The sequence below is a fragment of the Oratosquilla oratoria genome, chromosome 9 (assembly GCF_046742065.1).
Source record: "Oratosquilla oratoria isolate Oo_2021 chromosome 9, ASM4674206v1, whole genome shotgun sequence".
Taxonomy (NCBI): domain Eukaryota; kingdom Metazoa; phylum Arthropoda; class Malacostraca; order Stomatopoda; family Squillidae; genus Oratosquilla; species Oratosquilla oratoria.
The window spans coordinates 73,046,656-73,064,155 of record NC_134785.1 but is presented as its reverse complement, the minus strand read 5'-3'; the positions used below and the strand labels follow the sequence as shown (position 1 = coordinate 73,064,155).

General features: G+C 46.4%; 2 protein-coding genes across 10 annotated transcripts in view; both read left to right on the top strand.

Annotated features, from left to right (window-relative positions):
* The window catches only part of LOC143028604 (uncharacterized), a 76,201-nt gene extending 70,847 nt beyond the window's left edge, over positions 1–5,354 (top strand). For 2 of the 4 annotated variants that reach the window (XM_076190948.1, XM_076190947.1), the window contains exons 10-14: positions 171–418; positions 628–742; positions 1,146–1,340; positions 1,734–1,875; positions 2,337–5,329. In XM_076190948.1, coding sequence (XP_076047063.1) covers positions 171–418; positions 628–742; positions 1,146–1,340; positions 1,734–1,875; positions 2,337–2,661 — 1,025 coding nt within the window. In that variant the 3' untranslated portion in view covers positions 2,662–5,329. Of the gene's footprint in view, positions 1–170; positions 419–627; positions 743–1,145; positions 1,341–1,733; positions 1,876–2,336 lie in introns of all 4 variants that reach the window. The other 2 variants (XM_076190946.1, XM_076190949.1) reach the window with 2 other exon arrangements.
* Positions 5,355–6,970: 1,616 nt separating this feature from the next.
* LOC143028605 (uncharacterized) overlaps positions 6,971–17,500 on the top strand; it is a 14,529-nt gene continuing 3,999 nt past the window's right edge. For 2 of the 6 annotated variants that reach the window (XR_012966747.1, XM_076190952.1), the window contains exon 1: positions 6,971–8,598. Coding sequence is in view for 5 of the 6 variants with exons in the window: in XM_076190952.1 (XP_076047067.1) it covers positions 8,128–8,598 (471 nt within the window). In the remaining variant the exon portion in view is untranslated. The remainder of the gene's footprint in view (positions 8,599–17,500) is intronic. The other 4 variants (XM_076190954.1, XM_076190953.1, XM_076190951.1 and 1 more) reach the window with 3 other exon arrangements.

The following is a 17,500-nucleotide window of genomic DNA, read 5'->3' as shown; positions in this document are numbered from 1 at the left end:
TCAACCTCTGACCGTTAAGACCGTTGGGCATTCCCATTTTCTGATGCAGCTCTTCTTGCCCTAAGACACTACACATCTCATTTCATGTACGACAACTTGGCACCACCCATCTCCTCCACGCATCGGTTCCCTTATGCTTGGTGGCCGTACCTATGGGCTGTGCTACACAGCGGGCGTGGTTACGGGCGCCCTCTTGGGGGCACTGACCGCCATGGGAGCGGCGGGTTCCGACGCGGTTGCCCTTGCATACGTCGCGGTGACCTGCCTAGCGGCGGGAGTTAGCTTGACGGCGGCTGGCTACCGGGTCAACCTAGAGGACGTGGCCCCGGCGTCGTTGCCCAGAGTCGTCACCCTCGTCAACACCGTCGGTGTCCTTCCGGCGTGTGTGGCGCCAATTGTCGTCGCCGCATTGGCACAGGTCAGTTTCTTGCCTTTCTGTCTGCGTGTGTGTGAATGTGGATATGTTAGTATGTGCATTAGTGTTATTGCGTGTGCATATGTGTGTGTGTGTGTGTGTGTGTGTGTGTGTTTACTCGCGCATGATACAGCAACTCTGCAATACGTAACCTCCCTCCCCCAGATCCCTTTAATGACTTAAACCCCTTCTCTCCTCTCTCCCCTGTGCAGCTGGGGCCGACGGGCTGGACAGCAACCTACTCCCTGTGCACAGCTGCGGTCCTGGTGTCCTGCACGATCTTCCTCTTCTTCCTCTCCGCCAACGCTGCCTCCTGGGACGCCCCAGGTGAGTGAGAGGTCTTTCTTCCTCGTGGGAGAGGGGCATGAGGATGTAGGTGAGGACCATCTGGCGTCGTGACGTCACTGGGACCTTTAATGACGTTCGGGCATAGGCTAAGGCTGGTGTCACACAGTCCGGCGCTGCCGTTGTGGCTTCTTGCTGATGGCGACAGCACAGTCTCCCTTAGGAGTCATCAGACTCGAAGGAAACTTATAGTGTTTTAACCAGGTGGTCTTTATATCAAGTTCTGGCTGCTGTCGCCAGGTGATTATATGAAGCGGATTGAACATGCCCATCATCTGGCCGCATCCGGCTCCGCCTCATAGTGTGACATCGGCATAAGACGCACGGCGCGCGTGTTCACATCCAGGCCCTTTGTGACGACCCTCTTCTGTTCTCCCTGACGCAGAACGCCCTCCATCGGCCGCCGCGAAGGATTCTCGGCGAAAGGCCAGGAGGACGCCTTCTGGCCTCCCGACGGCGACGCAGCAGCAGGAGGACGATGGCCTCAGCCTCCGGAGCACCGGCAACAAGAGCTTCGTCACGGCCAAGTCAGGGTTTTCCTTCCAGACGGCGAAATCGGGGTTCTCCTTCCACACGGCTCGTGAGTGCTTGGAGTGTGTGTGTGTTGGGGTGGGGGGGGGGGGTGAAGTTATGGATATGAGGTGCGGGTGGAACGGGTGGGACCCAGTCACCACCACCATCACCACTGTCACCACCAACACCAACACTTCCACTACCATCACCACAACTAGACAGGTCATTGTAAATCTAAGGTCACGAGCGTTTGTACAACTTAACTAGGTGACGATCTTCATGGTGTTTGTTCTGGCTAGATACAAACGAGGGGGCTGGTCGACCTCCTTGTTGAAGGTCTCCTAAGCCGACCGAGACCCCGAGCATCGACAATGGTCTGTCAACGTGGTTGAAGACTTACCCGCGAATGCTCATAAGGTCCATTTGCGCACAGTGACTCAGGTCATATTGGTCTTTGCAGGTTCGAATCCTGACGAACGCGCTTACTCGTGCTACACGGCGGATGACGACCTCGAGGAGGACATGCGAAGTATCGAGGATAATGGGTCGAGTGTCTCCTGCCGCAGCGCTGTCGAGGCCGAGGTCGAGGCCGAGTGTAAAAGGTGAGGACAGTTTCCCCAACTCGAGATCTAATGTCCTCGTGTTCGATTCTGGCCGTCGGACATTCTATTTTATTTATCTATGTTTGATATTTCCCCATATTAACGAACTAAACGTATTTCATAACCTGTCTTATGTTAATGTAATTTATTTTAGAATAATTGAAATAGTGTAGACTATTGATGTACCATATAATGTGACGTGTCATTGATACTTTTTGTTTGTAGATTTCACAAATGCACTTCTGATTTATTTATCTTTTATGCATTTTTTACATGAAATGAATTATTCAACTCTTCAATATTTAGTAGAGAATTGATATCATCCAAGTCCAAAGTACTTGCACACGTAATAAGAATTATATAAATTTTGTTAGATGTGACATCCTTCTGTATGTGTTATACGTGTGTTCCCACTTCTCCAAACAATGTCACCTCCTCTCTACCGGGTTCTCCTTCTTCAGCGTCGCCTCCAGTAGCACCTTCAAGAGCCAACCCACCGAGGCTCCTCCTCCTCCTCCTCGCGAACACCGTCTTCCCTCCATCCTGGTCGGGTCTTTCCAGGGCAGGAACGGCACACCTCCTACAGGAGAAGCCAAGGGAACGACACCTAGGTCGAACGTAAAGTGGGCCTCGACCCCTTGGAGTTGGACCTCGGGGGACAGGACCTCCGTCTGGCTCGAGGCCCACCACGACGTCAGTCTCGAAGCGGATGGCAGGCAGTCTGGGGCTACGCCCTCCAAGGCCGAGTGTCGCCATCGTGATGCCATATACGGGTTGGTCTGGTGACACGGGATCCACGGCCTCAGAAGAGGGTTCTGATGACGTCACGCAACTCTCTCTACTCATTGTTTTTCTTCTCTTTATAAACCTATGTCTGTCTTTTCATGTCTATACTTGTCCTTCTTTCGTTCTCTCCTTCCCCCCTCCTTCCGCTTTCCTTGAGTAATGATAATGTGCTTAAAAACGGGGTGATAATTTTCTCATCAACGGATGTTTATGATTGACGATGCCACCTCCTCCTCCCTCCCAACCTCATTTGCTTATGTGAAACTCCCCTTGTATGGGAGTCTAGACGAGTGGGAGTTGGCTCTGAAATTGTTATGACGTCACGTATAATATCGTTGCTGTTGTTATTATTATCATTATTGTTATTATTATTACTACTATCATTATTATAATGATTATTGTTATTATTATTATTATTATTATTATTATTATTATTATTATTATTATTATTATTGTTATTATTATCATTATTTTTATTATTATTATCACTATTGTTATCATTATTTTTTGTAGAATATCTATGTATGACTGATTTTCGACTACGAGTCTGTGATTTAAGTATATGCTGGTTCTAGACTCTATAGTGAATGATATGTCCATTAAAGTCACCTTTTCAGAGGTGGAAAAAAATCCTTGGCGGCCATGATTGGTCCGATGTACGCATGGATTGTGATTTTGATGAAAGTCAAAATGTAGCTCATGTAGATAATGTAAATATAAGCCCATGCGGCCAATTTGAAGTGTGTATCTCGATATAGCCCTACACCATTAACCATATATGTATTATATCATTTGCCATCCTATATACATACATACATACATATACCAAAGGCTTTTTCCCCCTTACACGGGGGGTAGCCATCCTACCATACAAAAATTCATGCAGACACCAGTCTATTTACGCATTTCACAACGTTCTTCCTCACCTCTTCAAACCATGATTTCATTATATCTTATTTTGAGAAAATCGACACCAGCACGCTTTTCTCCATATTTCTAATATTTTTTATTGTGAGCACCTCGTTCCATGCGCACGTGGCGCGGTTGGTAGAGTCCCAGACTGTCAGTACGGCGATGCCGGCGGTACCTGGTTCGAATCCTGCCCAGGGCTGAAATTATTTCAGTATTGCTGCGCTTCGAGTCGTTACTCCAACTCTCGTGGGCGGGAAGTTGGGGTGTGTGTGTGCGTGTAAGGTCATAGCATTACCCATAGATCGGTTATACGAGCTCTGAGCTCTCTTCCGGGAGGGAAATAGCTGTCGATCACGAGTCCAAAACGTGATCCAAAGACCAAGGTGAAACCAACATTCTCACACAGCAAGAATGTCACGATCTTACATGCACTCCATACTAACCGACCCGGGCTTCCCATCCAACTCAGTGAACCTAAGACATTTCTCGGTAACAGTAGTATGTTATCCGTGAGAATAGAAATACGGGTGAAATTTGAGCCATGAACTGCAAAATTAATACAAGACATTTTTCTTTGTGTACCTGTTTCTATATTTTTCCTTCTGCCCTCGAAACTCGTTTCTCCTTTTCTTCTTCCTCTTCGTCTTTCATCTTGCTCCCTCCTGATCTCTCATCCACTCCCTTTCACATTCTTCCACATTCAGTCTCTGATTTCTTTAATATTAGATTACTGATGTAACATTTGTAGATTATAGGTAACAAATCGAAATAGAATGCATGTAGGGTATACAATTATGCAGTGCGAAATTTCCTTGTGAAACTATAGAATGTATTGTTTTACATCTTAAGAATGAGTGTAAATGATTTTTTTTTTATTGTACAGGTATGCAAAGTTTGGGGCCGAAGAGCTACACAACATATTTAATGTGCAATAGTTATTGAAGAGTATACAAAGAAACAAAATAAATATTCACATAAGCCCAAGGTACAGTGTTTCAAAGAAGTGAACTTTGTCTGGCTATTATCACCTCCATTTTGTCGACATTCAAATTTCACCCCCAACGTTTAGTGTTAAATACAAACCTACTGTCAAATCTTGTAAAACAGCAGGCTAAGCTTGAAACACAGGTATTCCATGACCAAGTTTATTGGACAAAATAAAGGAGAGGGCCTGACTCAAATTTCAAAGGTTCAAAAAATGCCTCCAGAAGGCGTACCTGCATAACAAATCGTACGGTCGTTGTTCTGTGTGTAGACATCCGAAAGTCAGGTGCCCATTTGTTGTGTTTATACAGGATTTGAGTGACTGTTATCCACTTGAAAGTTGTGGGAGGTGCTTATTTTTTAATCCTGGTCTGACGTTGTGTAAGTTTTCATTCATGGTGTAATGGGTTTACTAGAAATACAAATGTCCGAGCTAAATACTCAAAAGCCATCCATTATCTGCAGTCACTTGTAAATGTTACATGTGATTAATCAATTTTGCAATTAAGTATTTATTTCAATGTAAATTTTACAACTTAATGTCTCAGTTTGCACAAATTTAAATCTTAATCGAATGCAGTTATAGGATACTACACACGACTGCTTGAAAACTCCATCTCCAGACTATTTTAGAATTAATAATCTTATGTAAGCTGTTGAAGCATATAACCTCTGTACAAGTGTAAATATGGTTTCATGGAGAGATGTTAGTGAACATTTAAGATAAATAATCAAGTGGAATACAGGATTTCATAGGAAGAAGACCAAAATTAAAAAATCCTCATCGCCTAGCATATCCATACAGGTAAGACACCACGAATTAACTCAACGATGTTGTTGGATTATGTATATATTCGCAGGATAAAACTAAATCATCTAGGACAAGTATTTTTTTCCGACACAATCATTTTTGTCATTTCCTTATTATTCTTTTTCAACCAAACATCTTCAAACAGAAGTTGTAGCAAGTTTTATTTGTTTTTGTAGTCAAGAATACACCCCCCATCTTCCTTACAGACGGATTACTCCGTCACAAAAATTATAGAATATTAATATATTGATTGGAATGTAATAATTACATACTTGTGCGATTATTCTATGTGAAGGTAGGTTAGGTTAGGCAAGATACCAGGTAATTGGGACCTATTGAATGTATTTCCCTTTTTAATACGGAATTTTATTTGAGACTTGTATGTTGTGTTAATTTCTCATGATCTCATAGTTGATGAAATACTCTCCATCTGTCTCGTTGAAGTTATAAAGAAATCAACTACATACATTTATGAATTCATATCAATACAGGTGCGTTTTCTGCATTCATTTTGGGGATTAATAAAGTCAGTCTTATAAAAGGGAAATTGTAAATGTCGTGGAGTGCTTGCATTTAGTCAGTAATTTTTGGGAATCCATTCTTATAAACTGGAAACTCGTTTAAATATCTATTCTACTTCATCTTTCCTTTCCGCCACAGGGCTGCCAACAGTATCGCGCAAAACAAACAATTCAATCTGTGTCACGTAGTGAAAGGAAACATAATTTCCCAACGAATATTTTAAGAATAGAAAAGTAACAAAGCAGCGGTACAACAGATTTAAACTAAATAATATATGATAATGTTGACAGTAAAAATGTGAATTTCATCGGAATTGTGTGATAGTTTGCTGAACTGAAGAAGCCGTTGAACTTACCATGACATATTCTGCTGGATTAAGCTTGGCATGCTGGAAATGTTCATTAATTTTTTTTTTTTATATATATATTTTTTTTATAATTTTCGAACATGTTTATTTTTTTTTAACAATTCACAACCACCAACAACTCAAAAGTTCTCTAATTGTTAGACCAGCGTTCCTCAACCATTTTACCCTTGCGTAACCTTTAAAATATATTGCATGTCTCAAGGAACCCATGTGAAAAAAATATACCATATCTTTCTCATTTTATTTTCATCGTAATAATAGGTTAGATAGGATATTATGATGTATATTGCATTATTGCAATAACCAAGAATATGTCGTGCATGTTTAGATATATTACGTATATGAAATTAAATAAAAAACCAAAAGTGCATTAGCTTATGTCACTTGTTCTCACGGAACCCTTAGGGACCTTTTGCGGAACATTAAGCGGCCCATACACGATCAATTATATTGCGCAATTTCATTGTCAATACTCTGAATTGACAATTAAATTGACCGTGTATTGACAATGAAATTGCGCAATATAATTGATCGTGTATGGGCCGCTTTAGGGTTCCGGGGAACCCTGGTTGAGAAACGGTGGTTTAGATGGATGGAGTAGACAATGGAATTTGACAGTATAATATTGTGTTGAGAACCATAGCTAACTGGGTCATCATTCCATCCAGAAATCACTTCCAAAGTTAGTAGTAACCGTGAAAGATTTTTTTCTCGATGGTATTTCCTTTTTTCGACCAGGGAATTGACCAAGGGTGCGCACTGTCGAATATTATTTCTTTCTGCGGTGTGTGTGTGTTTGTGTTTCACCACGGTCTTGAATCACGTGCTAAACTCGTGATAAACAACAACCACCCTTCCGGTTGAGAGCTTAGAGCAGGCACAATCCATTGGTAATCTGACCTCACACACACACACACACACACACACGCACACACACACACACACACACACACACACACACACACACACACACACACACACACACACACACACACACACACACACACACACACACACACACACACACACACACACACACACACACACACACATACATAAGAATAAAGGAGACTGCAAAAGACCATAAGGCCTACACTAGGCAGCTCCTAAGAAAAAGAAAATCTACAAAACTGTGATCAAAGAAATGAAGTAAGATTTCCTCCAATGAAGGAATTGAATATTACTCAGAACGAAATAAGGAATCAAATATTAAAGTTTGACGTTAACAAATCACATGGCGGAGTTGCAAACTGGGTACTAAAGGAATGCATGGATGAACTATATACATGCATACATATACCAAAGGCTTTTCCCCCTACACGGGGGATAGACAAAAAGAAAAAGGCATAGAAACCACTCCCACACATTCCACCTATATATTCCATTCCCCCCATTGGGAAAAGATAATTCACTGCGTATGGACATCCCCACTGCGTTGTCTCACCCTGGAATCTCGAAGCTCTCAGCCGCAACTACCCTAGACACTAGCTCTGGTTGTCGTGCTGCCGTAACTATTGCGAAGCCCTGCTACCCGAGCCAATTCCCCCTTATTCGCGGAATCTCGCTCTGGCAGGTAATGCCCCGTATAACTCTCCCTGCACGATTAGCGTAGCCCTTGAGGTTCTTTCAAAAATCGCTTTTACGGCGGGAGAGGGGGGAACCCACGACCTGAAAAATAGCCCGGTCCTCGCACACCCTCGTGCACCCGAGCCTCGTTTTTCGATTGACTGCTTGCTAGATAGACAGGATAAGACATAGTACCAACGCGCTATATAACGCCCGCGAGCCCCCGCCCCTTAGATTACGATATTTTTTTTTTCTTTCACAAAGTTGTTGAGGATACGTATTTTTTCTCGTTATCAGTGCCGCCATGGCGGCCACTAACTCAGTATCTGGCGTGCCGAAACGGCGACGATGCGCTCTAGGTTCAGCGTCTCCATCGGAGGACGAGGCTGCTGTCGTGGTGGCCCCTCCTATTACTAAGGGTGGCAAGCTCCCCACCTTCAAGGTCGTACCCTCGGCGGGGTACGACACGGCCTTCGAGGTGGTAAGAGCTTTGGAGAAAGGCCCCCTCCACGGCAAGCTTCTGTCCCTCCGGCCCCTTGGCGATGGTAACGTGCTCCTGTTACCGAGCACTTATGAAATCGTCGAGGAGCTGGACCGGATTAAGTCCATTGATGGTAAGCCGGTGAACTTAGAGCGGCTCAACCCAGAGGACCGGAAGCACAGACTTGTGGTTCACGACTATCCTACCACCTTCATGACTGAGGCCATCGAGGACCACAGCCAGGTAATCGCGGCCACAAGAATGCGCAGATGGGACAAGACGCCCACACGTCAGGTACTGATTACCATCAAAGGCGACCCTTTTGATAAGATCGACCTGGGTTGGTACGGCAGGTATGATGTACGAACGTACATCCCTGATCCTCTCCGTTGTTTCAGATGTCAGCGCTATGGTCATCACCAGGCGAGGTGCTCTGCGAAGCAACCCAAGTGCGGTATTTGCAGCATGCCTCACGCCACCGAGACTTGCCTCGACAAGTTCAAGGCTGGCGCTGAGACTGTTGCCAAATGCCCGAATTGTAGCAAGAAGCACCACGCCTGGAATACCGGGTGCGCAGTGCGTAAAGTTCAGGCCATTGCCTCTAAGGAGAGGACAGAGAAGCGACAGGACTTCATACCTGCCCCCCCAGGAACATTTGTATGGGGCAGCAGGAAGCACTCTCCCACCACAGTACCACAACCACCTACACATAGCGCTCCTGATTTGAACAATCAGGAGCAATTTCCGTCACTCAACCCAGACCCCACACAGACACAACCAGCTCCCAAGAAAGCTAGCGCACCCAAACCCACGTCAACCTCTAAAACCGCACCCACTTCCAAACCCGCTTCCAAATCCGCACCCACTTCCAAACCCGCTTCCAAATCCGCACCCACTTCCAAAACCACACCCGCCTCCAAACCCAACTCTAAACCTAAAGCCCAACCCACGCCCCCTGTACCAACCCCACGAGCACAGGACCGACGGTCCCCTCCACCTGAATATCCGTCCGATATCATCCCCCTTAGGGAGGATGATATCGACCTGATTGTGACTGGTGTCGTTGCTGCAGTCGCTACCACCCTTGGAGAGACTGATCCAGACAGGACACTAGTCATCGTGGACAGGGCCGTCAAGAACGTGCTCAAACTCCTTAAAGAGAAGAGGAACCCTAGACGAAAGGAGAGGACTCCCTCCCCCTCCCCCTCTACCTCCTCCTCTCCTGCCTCCTCCCCCGCCTCTTCCACTACCTCTTCCTCAACCTCCTCCCCTTCCAATTCCCCCGAGCCAGCCAAACCCACTTTCACCATTGGGAAATCGACACCCACAACTTCTAAGACGAGGAGAGTGTCTTCTGCCAAGCCCCAACGCCAATTTGCATTGAGGCTTGAAGACTCCTCTTCTGATGAGGAGGAAAATGCGTCCACTGTTTCAAAGTCGCAACCCATCTTGTCGTCTGACCGGGGACAACAAGATGAGACCGTCATGGAAACTGACAGGGAAGACGATCGCCCTGTTCAATAATCACTTGAGGTTGCTACAGTGGAACGTAAACGGGTTCCCCAGCAAAAGCTCGTATCTCCTTGCGCTTGCGCAAGAGCATGAATACGATATCATGCTTCTCCAGGAGACATTGGTGAGCGACGAGGTGCGATTTCCGGGATATCGCGTCTTCTCTCTCCCTCGCTCACTCACTGCTAGGGGGTGCATGATCTTAGTCAAATCATCCATCCCCTGCAGTGAAATCACGGACCCTGTATCATGTGGGGATGGTGTAGAAGTTCTTGCGGTTCGACTTCATCGGGCCCACGAAACGTACACCATCTACAACATATACAGGGGCCTGAGAGCGGAACTGGACCTTGGAGAAGTATGTACTCTTGCTGCGGACAGGCTCCTCATCATAGGAGGGGACTTCAACGCCCACCATGATATTTTGATGTCGTCCCATGGGCCCAATGTCGCTGGGCACCACTTAAGTTCAGTATTAGATGAATGCCCTGACATTGCGTTGTTGAATGATGGAAATCCGACGCACGTGCGAGGTGGACGACTTGATATGCCCTTGGCGACGGCCACTCTCCTCCCTAGGGTAACCTGGGAGGTGCATCCTATTGTCACTAGCGATCACTTCGGTGTCTCTGTGCACATACGGGATTCACCACCCATACCAGCTGTATTACCTGTTCCCAGGTGGAAGACAGCTTTGGCAAACTGGCCAGTGTTTGAGAAGTCTGTTGAAGAATGGGCAGCGTCCTACGTCCCACCACAGGACGTGGAAACGTTGGAAGCTGACCTTTCTGCAGCCATTCAGGTGGCTGCCAACAGAGCCATCCCAAAGACTCGCCAGTCCCCCAGAGAACATAAGAACAGCTGGTATTATACCCCCGAGGTGAGAGAGGCCAACCATCGGGTGAACATGCTTAGGCGTGTCTTCCGACGGCGCCGAACTCAGACCAATTTGGCCAACTTGCGCGCTGCAGTACATGACGCTCACGTCATAGCTGCAGATGCCAGAAGAGCTAAATTTCTTGAATGGTGTGAGGGCTTTACTGCTCACACCTCCCTAGCAGAGCTGTGGACTAAGCTCCGTAGGGCTACTGGCAGGACTCAACCACGACGCACTCATCATGCCCCTGATGCTGAGGCGAAGCGGCTGGTGCAGGAGTTTGTCTCTCGCTCCAGCAGCACCTCACTCCCGCAGTGTGTTCAAGACACATTGCAGGACCTCGAAGGAGTGAGGCGCCATGGTGTTGAGGACATGGTGAGTCGGTCGGATGATACTGACGCTAGCTTTACGCTTCAGGAGCTACGGGTCACGCACAAGACCAGCTCAGACACGGCACCTGGAGAGGACCTCATCACCTATTCCATGCTGGCCCACCTTGGGCCAGCGGGTGACGAGGCACTTCTAAAGGTGATAAACGCGTCTTGGAGGACTGGCAAGCTACCAACAGCCTGGAAGACGGCAATCATAACGCCAATTCCAAAGCCAAAGGAACCTAGTGCTTACCGCCCCATCAGCCTGACAAGCTGCATGGGAAAGACAGCGGAGAGGATGGTGCTAAACAGGCTGCTGTGGAAACTGGGCCCATTGCATGAGCATATCCATGCTTACTGCAAGGGCACTGGCACAGCAAACAGTATAGCAACACTCCTCAATGCTGTCAGTGGAACACCGTCCATTGTTTTTTTTTTTTTTTTTTTTTTTTTGGAAAAGGCGTTTGAGCTGGCCAGTCCACTTGTGATATTAGACACCCTTGCTCGCAAGGGCGTAAAAGGCAAGCTGCTTTCTTGGATTGCTGACTATCTCAGTCACCGGTCTGCGAAAGTACGCTTTCAAGGTCACATATCAGAGGCCAGAATGTTGGAGAATGGCACTCCACAGGGGGGGTCCTCAGCCCCACTCTGTTCAATGTGCTCGTCTCCAACATTCTGGAACTACCTCTACCACAGGGGTGCAAGGTCATCTGCTATGCAGATGACATTGCGCTCTTAATTACTGGGAAACGGCAGTGCTTCAACAGGGCTCAGCGCTGTTTAAGCACTGTGGCGACGGAATGTAGCAGGTTAGGGTTAAAGATCTCCCCTACAAAGTCGAAAGCTATGGCACTGAGACTCAGGACAGAAGGGAAGCACCTCACCATCCAGGACCTTAGGCTGGACTGGGTTCACCAGTATCAGTACCTGGGGGTCTGGATTGATGAGAGGCTCACCTTTCAGAGGGAACTTACCTATCTCAAGGAGAGACTGAAGGCAAGAACCACAGTTATGAGAGCAATGACGGGGATGGTACTCGGTGCCACGCATCGGGTCCTTTGCACATTCTATGTGCACGCAGTCCGCAGTCTGGTGGACTACGCTGCCCCAGCTCCCATAAATGTGGCGAATGCCAAGCTTGAAGACCTGGAGCCTTGCCAAAATGCCGCAGCAAGGATTATCCTAGGAGCTCAACCTTGGACTAAGATCATTAACCTCCGAATGGAGGCTTCGTTGCCTTCATTAACATCACGGGTCAGAAGGCTGGAGGTTGACTTTCTTGCCAAGTTGGTCCAGAGCCCCAGGATAACTGAGCTGAGTCAGAGCCTTGTGACAGCTCTGGGACGGGTGGGTACTTTTATCCACTCCGACACCTGGCTGGCACAGGCGGCAGGGATCCTGGACTCCTTCAGGCTCACCGGCACTCTCCTTGAGAAGGGTAGGGACTCTCCACATCCAGAGTTTAAGCCCCCACCACCATGGCTGTCGATACCTGCAACTTTCGTTGTCACAAAGCTTCCCAGTAAGAAGAAGTTATGTGACCAGGAAAGAGTACGAGCGCAGGCCCTACAAGGCGTCCGCGCACTGTCGAGACCTGGAACGGCGGTCTATTACACGGATGGCTCCGTAGACCCCAACAGGCCTCGCAGTGCGGGGGCTGCTTTTGTGACGGATGGTTTGACCTACGGCAGGAGAGTATCTGATCATGCGTCCACTCTCCAAGCTGAGGCCATAGCGGTCCAAGGAGCGTTAGAGCATGCTCTAATATCTCGAGCTGGTCCTGTGGTGATCCACACGGATTCACAGTCTTTGCTAGGCAGTTTAGAATCGATACAGCCCAGCGACAATGTACGCCTACTGACCTCCATCCTAGCACTCCTGATGAAGCTGCATCAGCAAGGCAGGAGTGTTACGCTCAACTGGGTGCCAAGCCACGTAGGCGTCCCAGGTAATGAGCTAGCCGACGCCGCGGCTGAAGCGGCGCGCAAAAGACCCGAAGTCGATGTTGTCGTCCCTCTCAGCAGAAATCAGTTGCGCCTACGCACCAGGGCTCTGAATCAGGTACAACGGTTCCTTCAGCACAGACTGGAGGCAGAGGTGTCAGAGAGGGCGAGGTGGTACAGGGCAGTCACAGACTATGAGCCCCTTGTACTTCCTCGCTCCACACCAAGAAAAGTGGAAACTCTGCTCTTCCGTCTGCGACTGGAGGACCGTTGTTTCTGGGAAATAAAGACTAACTCCACTCCTGAAGAAAGAAGATGCAGCCATTGCAGCCACCCCGAAGCCACCCTGAACCACTACCTCAAGCATTGCCCCGCAACTGCTTTTCTGAGGAGAGGGCCTCCGACAACATCTGAGGGTCTTGTGCGTCGCCTATGCCGCCACCTTAGCGATTACGAACTGCGTCGGCTGGTGGAGTGTCAGCCCCCCCTCTAGAATTATAAATTGCATTATCCATGTCAGGAAGGGTGACTGGATGTGCATACATATTTCACATAGGTATGCACATCCAACAAATGTGTGAGTGGGCGTGGCCAAAACCACGCACACTCATACATTTAATCACCCCCCCCCCTTCTCTCTTTAAATTATTCAATTGATAAAACTCACTGTTTTCCGTAAATACTGTTACATCCATGTAGGGTGCGTTCACTGAGATGTGCTTACGTACTTCATGTACGTATGCACATCTTGTGAATGTATGAGTGTGTGTGGTTGGGCCCACACACACTCATAAGTCAAATCACCCACCAAACGGGCTCAAACCAAAGCCCGTGGGAGCTTTACTCCCAAATTATACACACATTCCATTCCCCTCCATCCTCCTTTCTCCTTCGTATCTTGGCACCTCCCGGATGACTGGTCATCCCTGCATCCTGTCCACTGCCCTGGGTCAGAAGCAGTGTCGCAAGACGCAGCACATCCACAGGAAGGCCACTTCATAAATTCGGCGACCTCCCCCCCTCTCCGTCCTCCCATGCATAAAAGGAGAAGACGGGGAGAAATCCCTTTGGGGTGCGTCAATTTTATTTCTCATACATATTTCCTCACCCACCATCCCCCATCCACTCCCTCTCATGCATCACAGCATCATCTATACACAAACCTTCTCCATTCACCCCTATCTTCTGTCCTCTCCCGTCCTTCCTCAACAGACATTCTTCTTGTTTGTAATGCCCCTTTTCCTGTTCCTCTTCTTTTGTCCTTCTCCCTTATTTTAAACTTCCTCACTTCGGTGTAGGGTATAAGGATAGAAGCACTGGAAATTACTGACAAAATTCTAAATACACATATCGCCATCCATTACTTCGTTTTCTTAAGGTCTTGCTCAGTTTCCTCAGTGTGGGACTTCCGAGTGCCAATGGGTGCCAAGGTGACCCGAGGTTACTTCCGACGAAGGATCCGGAAGTGGGGTCATGGGAAGACGTTTCAGGAAAAGTAGGGCAGGTGGGGGGGGGTAGGGAAGTGACAAGGGAGGTTGTGTGTAATATTTTCACCTCTATGTGTGAAGTATATATAATGTGTTGCAGCGCGGTGACATATGTCTTGGTTCGTCATAAGGAAAAGGTGACGGGTTCGGTGACGTCTTCTGGGGCGGCCGATGTTTCTCTATATATCTCTCATTCACACACACACACACACACACACACACACACACACACACACACACACACACACACACACACACACACACACACACACACACACACACACACTGAACATTTAAAGAATTATGAAAGAGATAGAAGTTCTCAACAGAGATGATTTATTAAAGTGGGATAAAAGAAAAACGAGGACATGAAAAGAAACCCAAAAAGTATAGTTATAGAAGAGATCTGAAAAAAAGAATAGCTCCCCACACAGAGTGGTGGATGTCTGGAACAAATTGGATGAGACAACAGTGCGTGCAAAAACTATACAAGAATTTAAGAACAAAATTTATGCTGAATGATACAAAGACGGGTCAGTAGGCTACGTGCATAGATCCCCTTCCCGTATAATACAACTAGGTAAACACACACACACACACACACACACACACACAGAGGCTTCTTGTGTACAGCAGTCCTTGACCGGGGTTGTGAGTTGAAGTTGTTTCCTGAGGCGATAATACAGTCGTTGGGCAGACAACGCGATGTGTGTGTGTGGGGGGGGGGGTTGAGATTGAGACTTGCCTCGACTGACGGTCTAAGAAGGTGGTGACGTCTGCACGAACCAGTGCCACCGCCGGGCAAAGGTCAGGAAAGTCATCCAACGTGAGTAATGACCACTGTTCACCGCAGGACTTGAGGTGACTTGGTGGCATCACTGTGTGTGTGTGATACATCGTCTTCCTCCGGGTTATCGTCACTGATGTGGCATAGCATGGACGCCGTCCCTCCTGAGTTCACGTAGGAAATGTACCGGTCCATCCCCGCAAACTACGGAAAAAAAGAAGAAAGAAATAAACATAAATAGGAAGACGTTCTAGCAAGAAACCGCAACAGTTTGACGTCACGGCCTGAGCAGGCACTTCTGAAGGGAACGGCACTCGCAGGAGAGCATGAAGCCGACTTCTTTCTTTAACATTTCCCCGTCAAGTTGGGTACCCTTACCACCGTCACCACCCACTCTCTCTCTCTCTCTCTCTCTCTCTCTCTCTCTCTCTCTCTCTCTCTCTCTCTCTCTCTCTCTCTCTCTCTCTCTCTCTCTCTCTCTCTCTCTCTCTCTCTCTCCCTATGCATATACATATGCATATTTGCTAATATATATTAAGATGCACACACACACACACACACACACACACACACACACACACACACACACACACACACACACACACACACACACACACAGTGTATCTCCACACTTCACTGACTACAACAATGAAATAAAGTAAGATGAAATTATAAATGCCCTCAGAGAATCATTCGTGATGCAGCAATTTTATTTTTTCGTATTCTGTCACAAAGAGTTGCCATGTGTAATGAGTCATAAATGAGTAGGTAGATATAGATGTAAGCAAATGCAATATTGTATATAATTTGCGTCAAAATGAGTAAAATAAAAATTGCTGGCAAGATCATTGCAAATATTTGGTTATTGTTTATTTTTCATTCATATACTCGTTGATTTATTCTCATTTATTCATATATTTAAATGTTTGGTTTAACTTCAAAATGTATTATGATTCTTTCACAATTAAACAAAGTGGGTGGTTTCATGAACCAGTATTGCATCACATGACTTCGGAAGACGGCTTCTAAACAAATGTCGACATTGGATTAGTCATGTTAGTCATGTTAACAAGAATTTTAGGCATCAGCTGATAGTATATATTTCTTCATTGTTCTTCGAGATGTTATGTCTGTTCAACGCCTGACAATTTTATTCAGATGGTCCGTACCTCTTCGTTGCAGTCTTTTTTATCGACATATGATGTTCGTTTCTTTTTGGCTAATTCGTAACGTTTAGCCTTCTCAGAAATGAAAGGATTGATGACTAAGTTCAGTATAACGTACAAACCCTACACAGAAACGACTTACCGCCTTAATTAGTTCAGTATAAACGTACAACAACAAAATATTTTCGTACCCAGTGCCTGTATGTTGCAATTCATCTCGCTCATCCTACGCCTCCTACCTCCGGTCACGTGACCTGAGCGAGGCTATCACGCGTTCGTTCGTGTGTATCAAGGTCTTCCGGGAATGTGCACTGATGTTGAGCAAAATATTTATACTCCATGGATTTGTAATATTGACAAGCGTACATGTGTTTGGAAAATATATGTAAATGACAACTAATGATGATAATAATGGGGGGGAAAAAGGGGAGGGGAAAATGTTAAATTGGTGTCCCAAATAGGTAAAAGTTTGGTTCCCAGGACTTTAAGAGGATTTAAAAAAATTTGGGTTGTATGAAGAATATAAATCAGTCTGGTTTATCAGGGCGATAAGATTCGAAAATCCCTATTTTTCGATTAGAAGAGTTATATAGTTGTAAAGATAAAACATTCGGACGAATCCAAGTCACTAAGGATTGGGACGCAGATAACGCATAACACAAGCCAAAAAGAAGTTTCTGAAGGAATCCTATTTTTGACTATCATCCTATATGAAAAAATGAAAGAAAAAATAATCTAATGAATGATATTAATTTATTATGTAATTTCTGTTAGTGACTGCTACAGTTGTCTATAACGGAAATGCCAAAGGCGTTGACGAAGGAATTTCCAGTGAACAACGCAACAGTTTCCCTGTCGCCTCGCTGGCGCCGTGGAATCACCCTCGTTCGTGTCATGGTTTTACAAACAAGGATGTTTTGGGTTGCAGGAAAAGCCTTGGCTTTTATTATGGGAAAGCAGACGCACACTTAAATGCACCCAAATGAGGAGGGTTTCAAATAGGAATTTGTACGTATGTTTTCTGTGGCGGGAAACGATAAATGCAATCTTGGT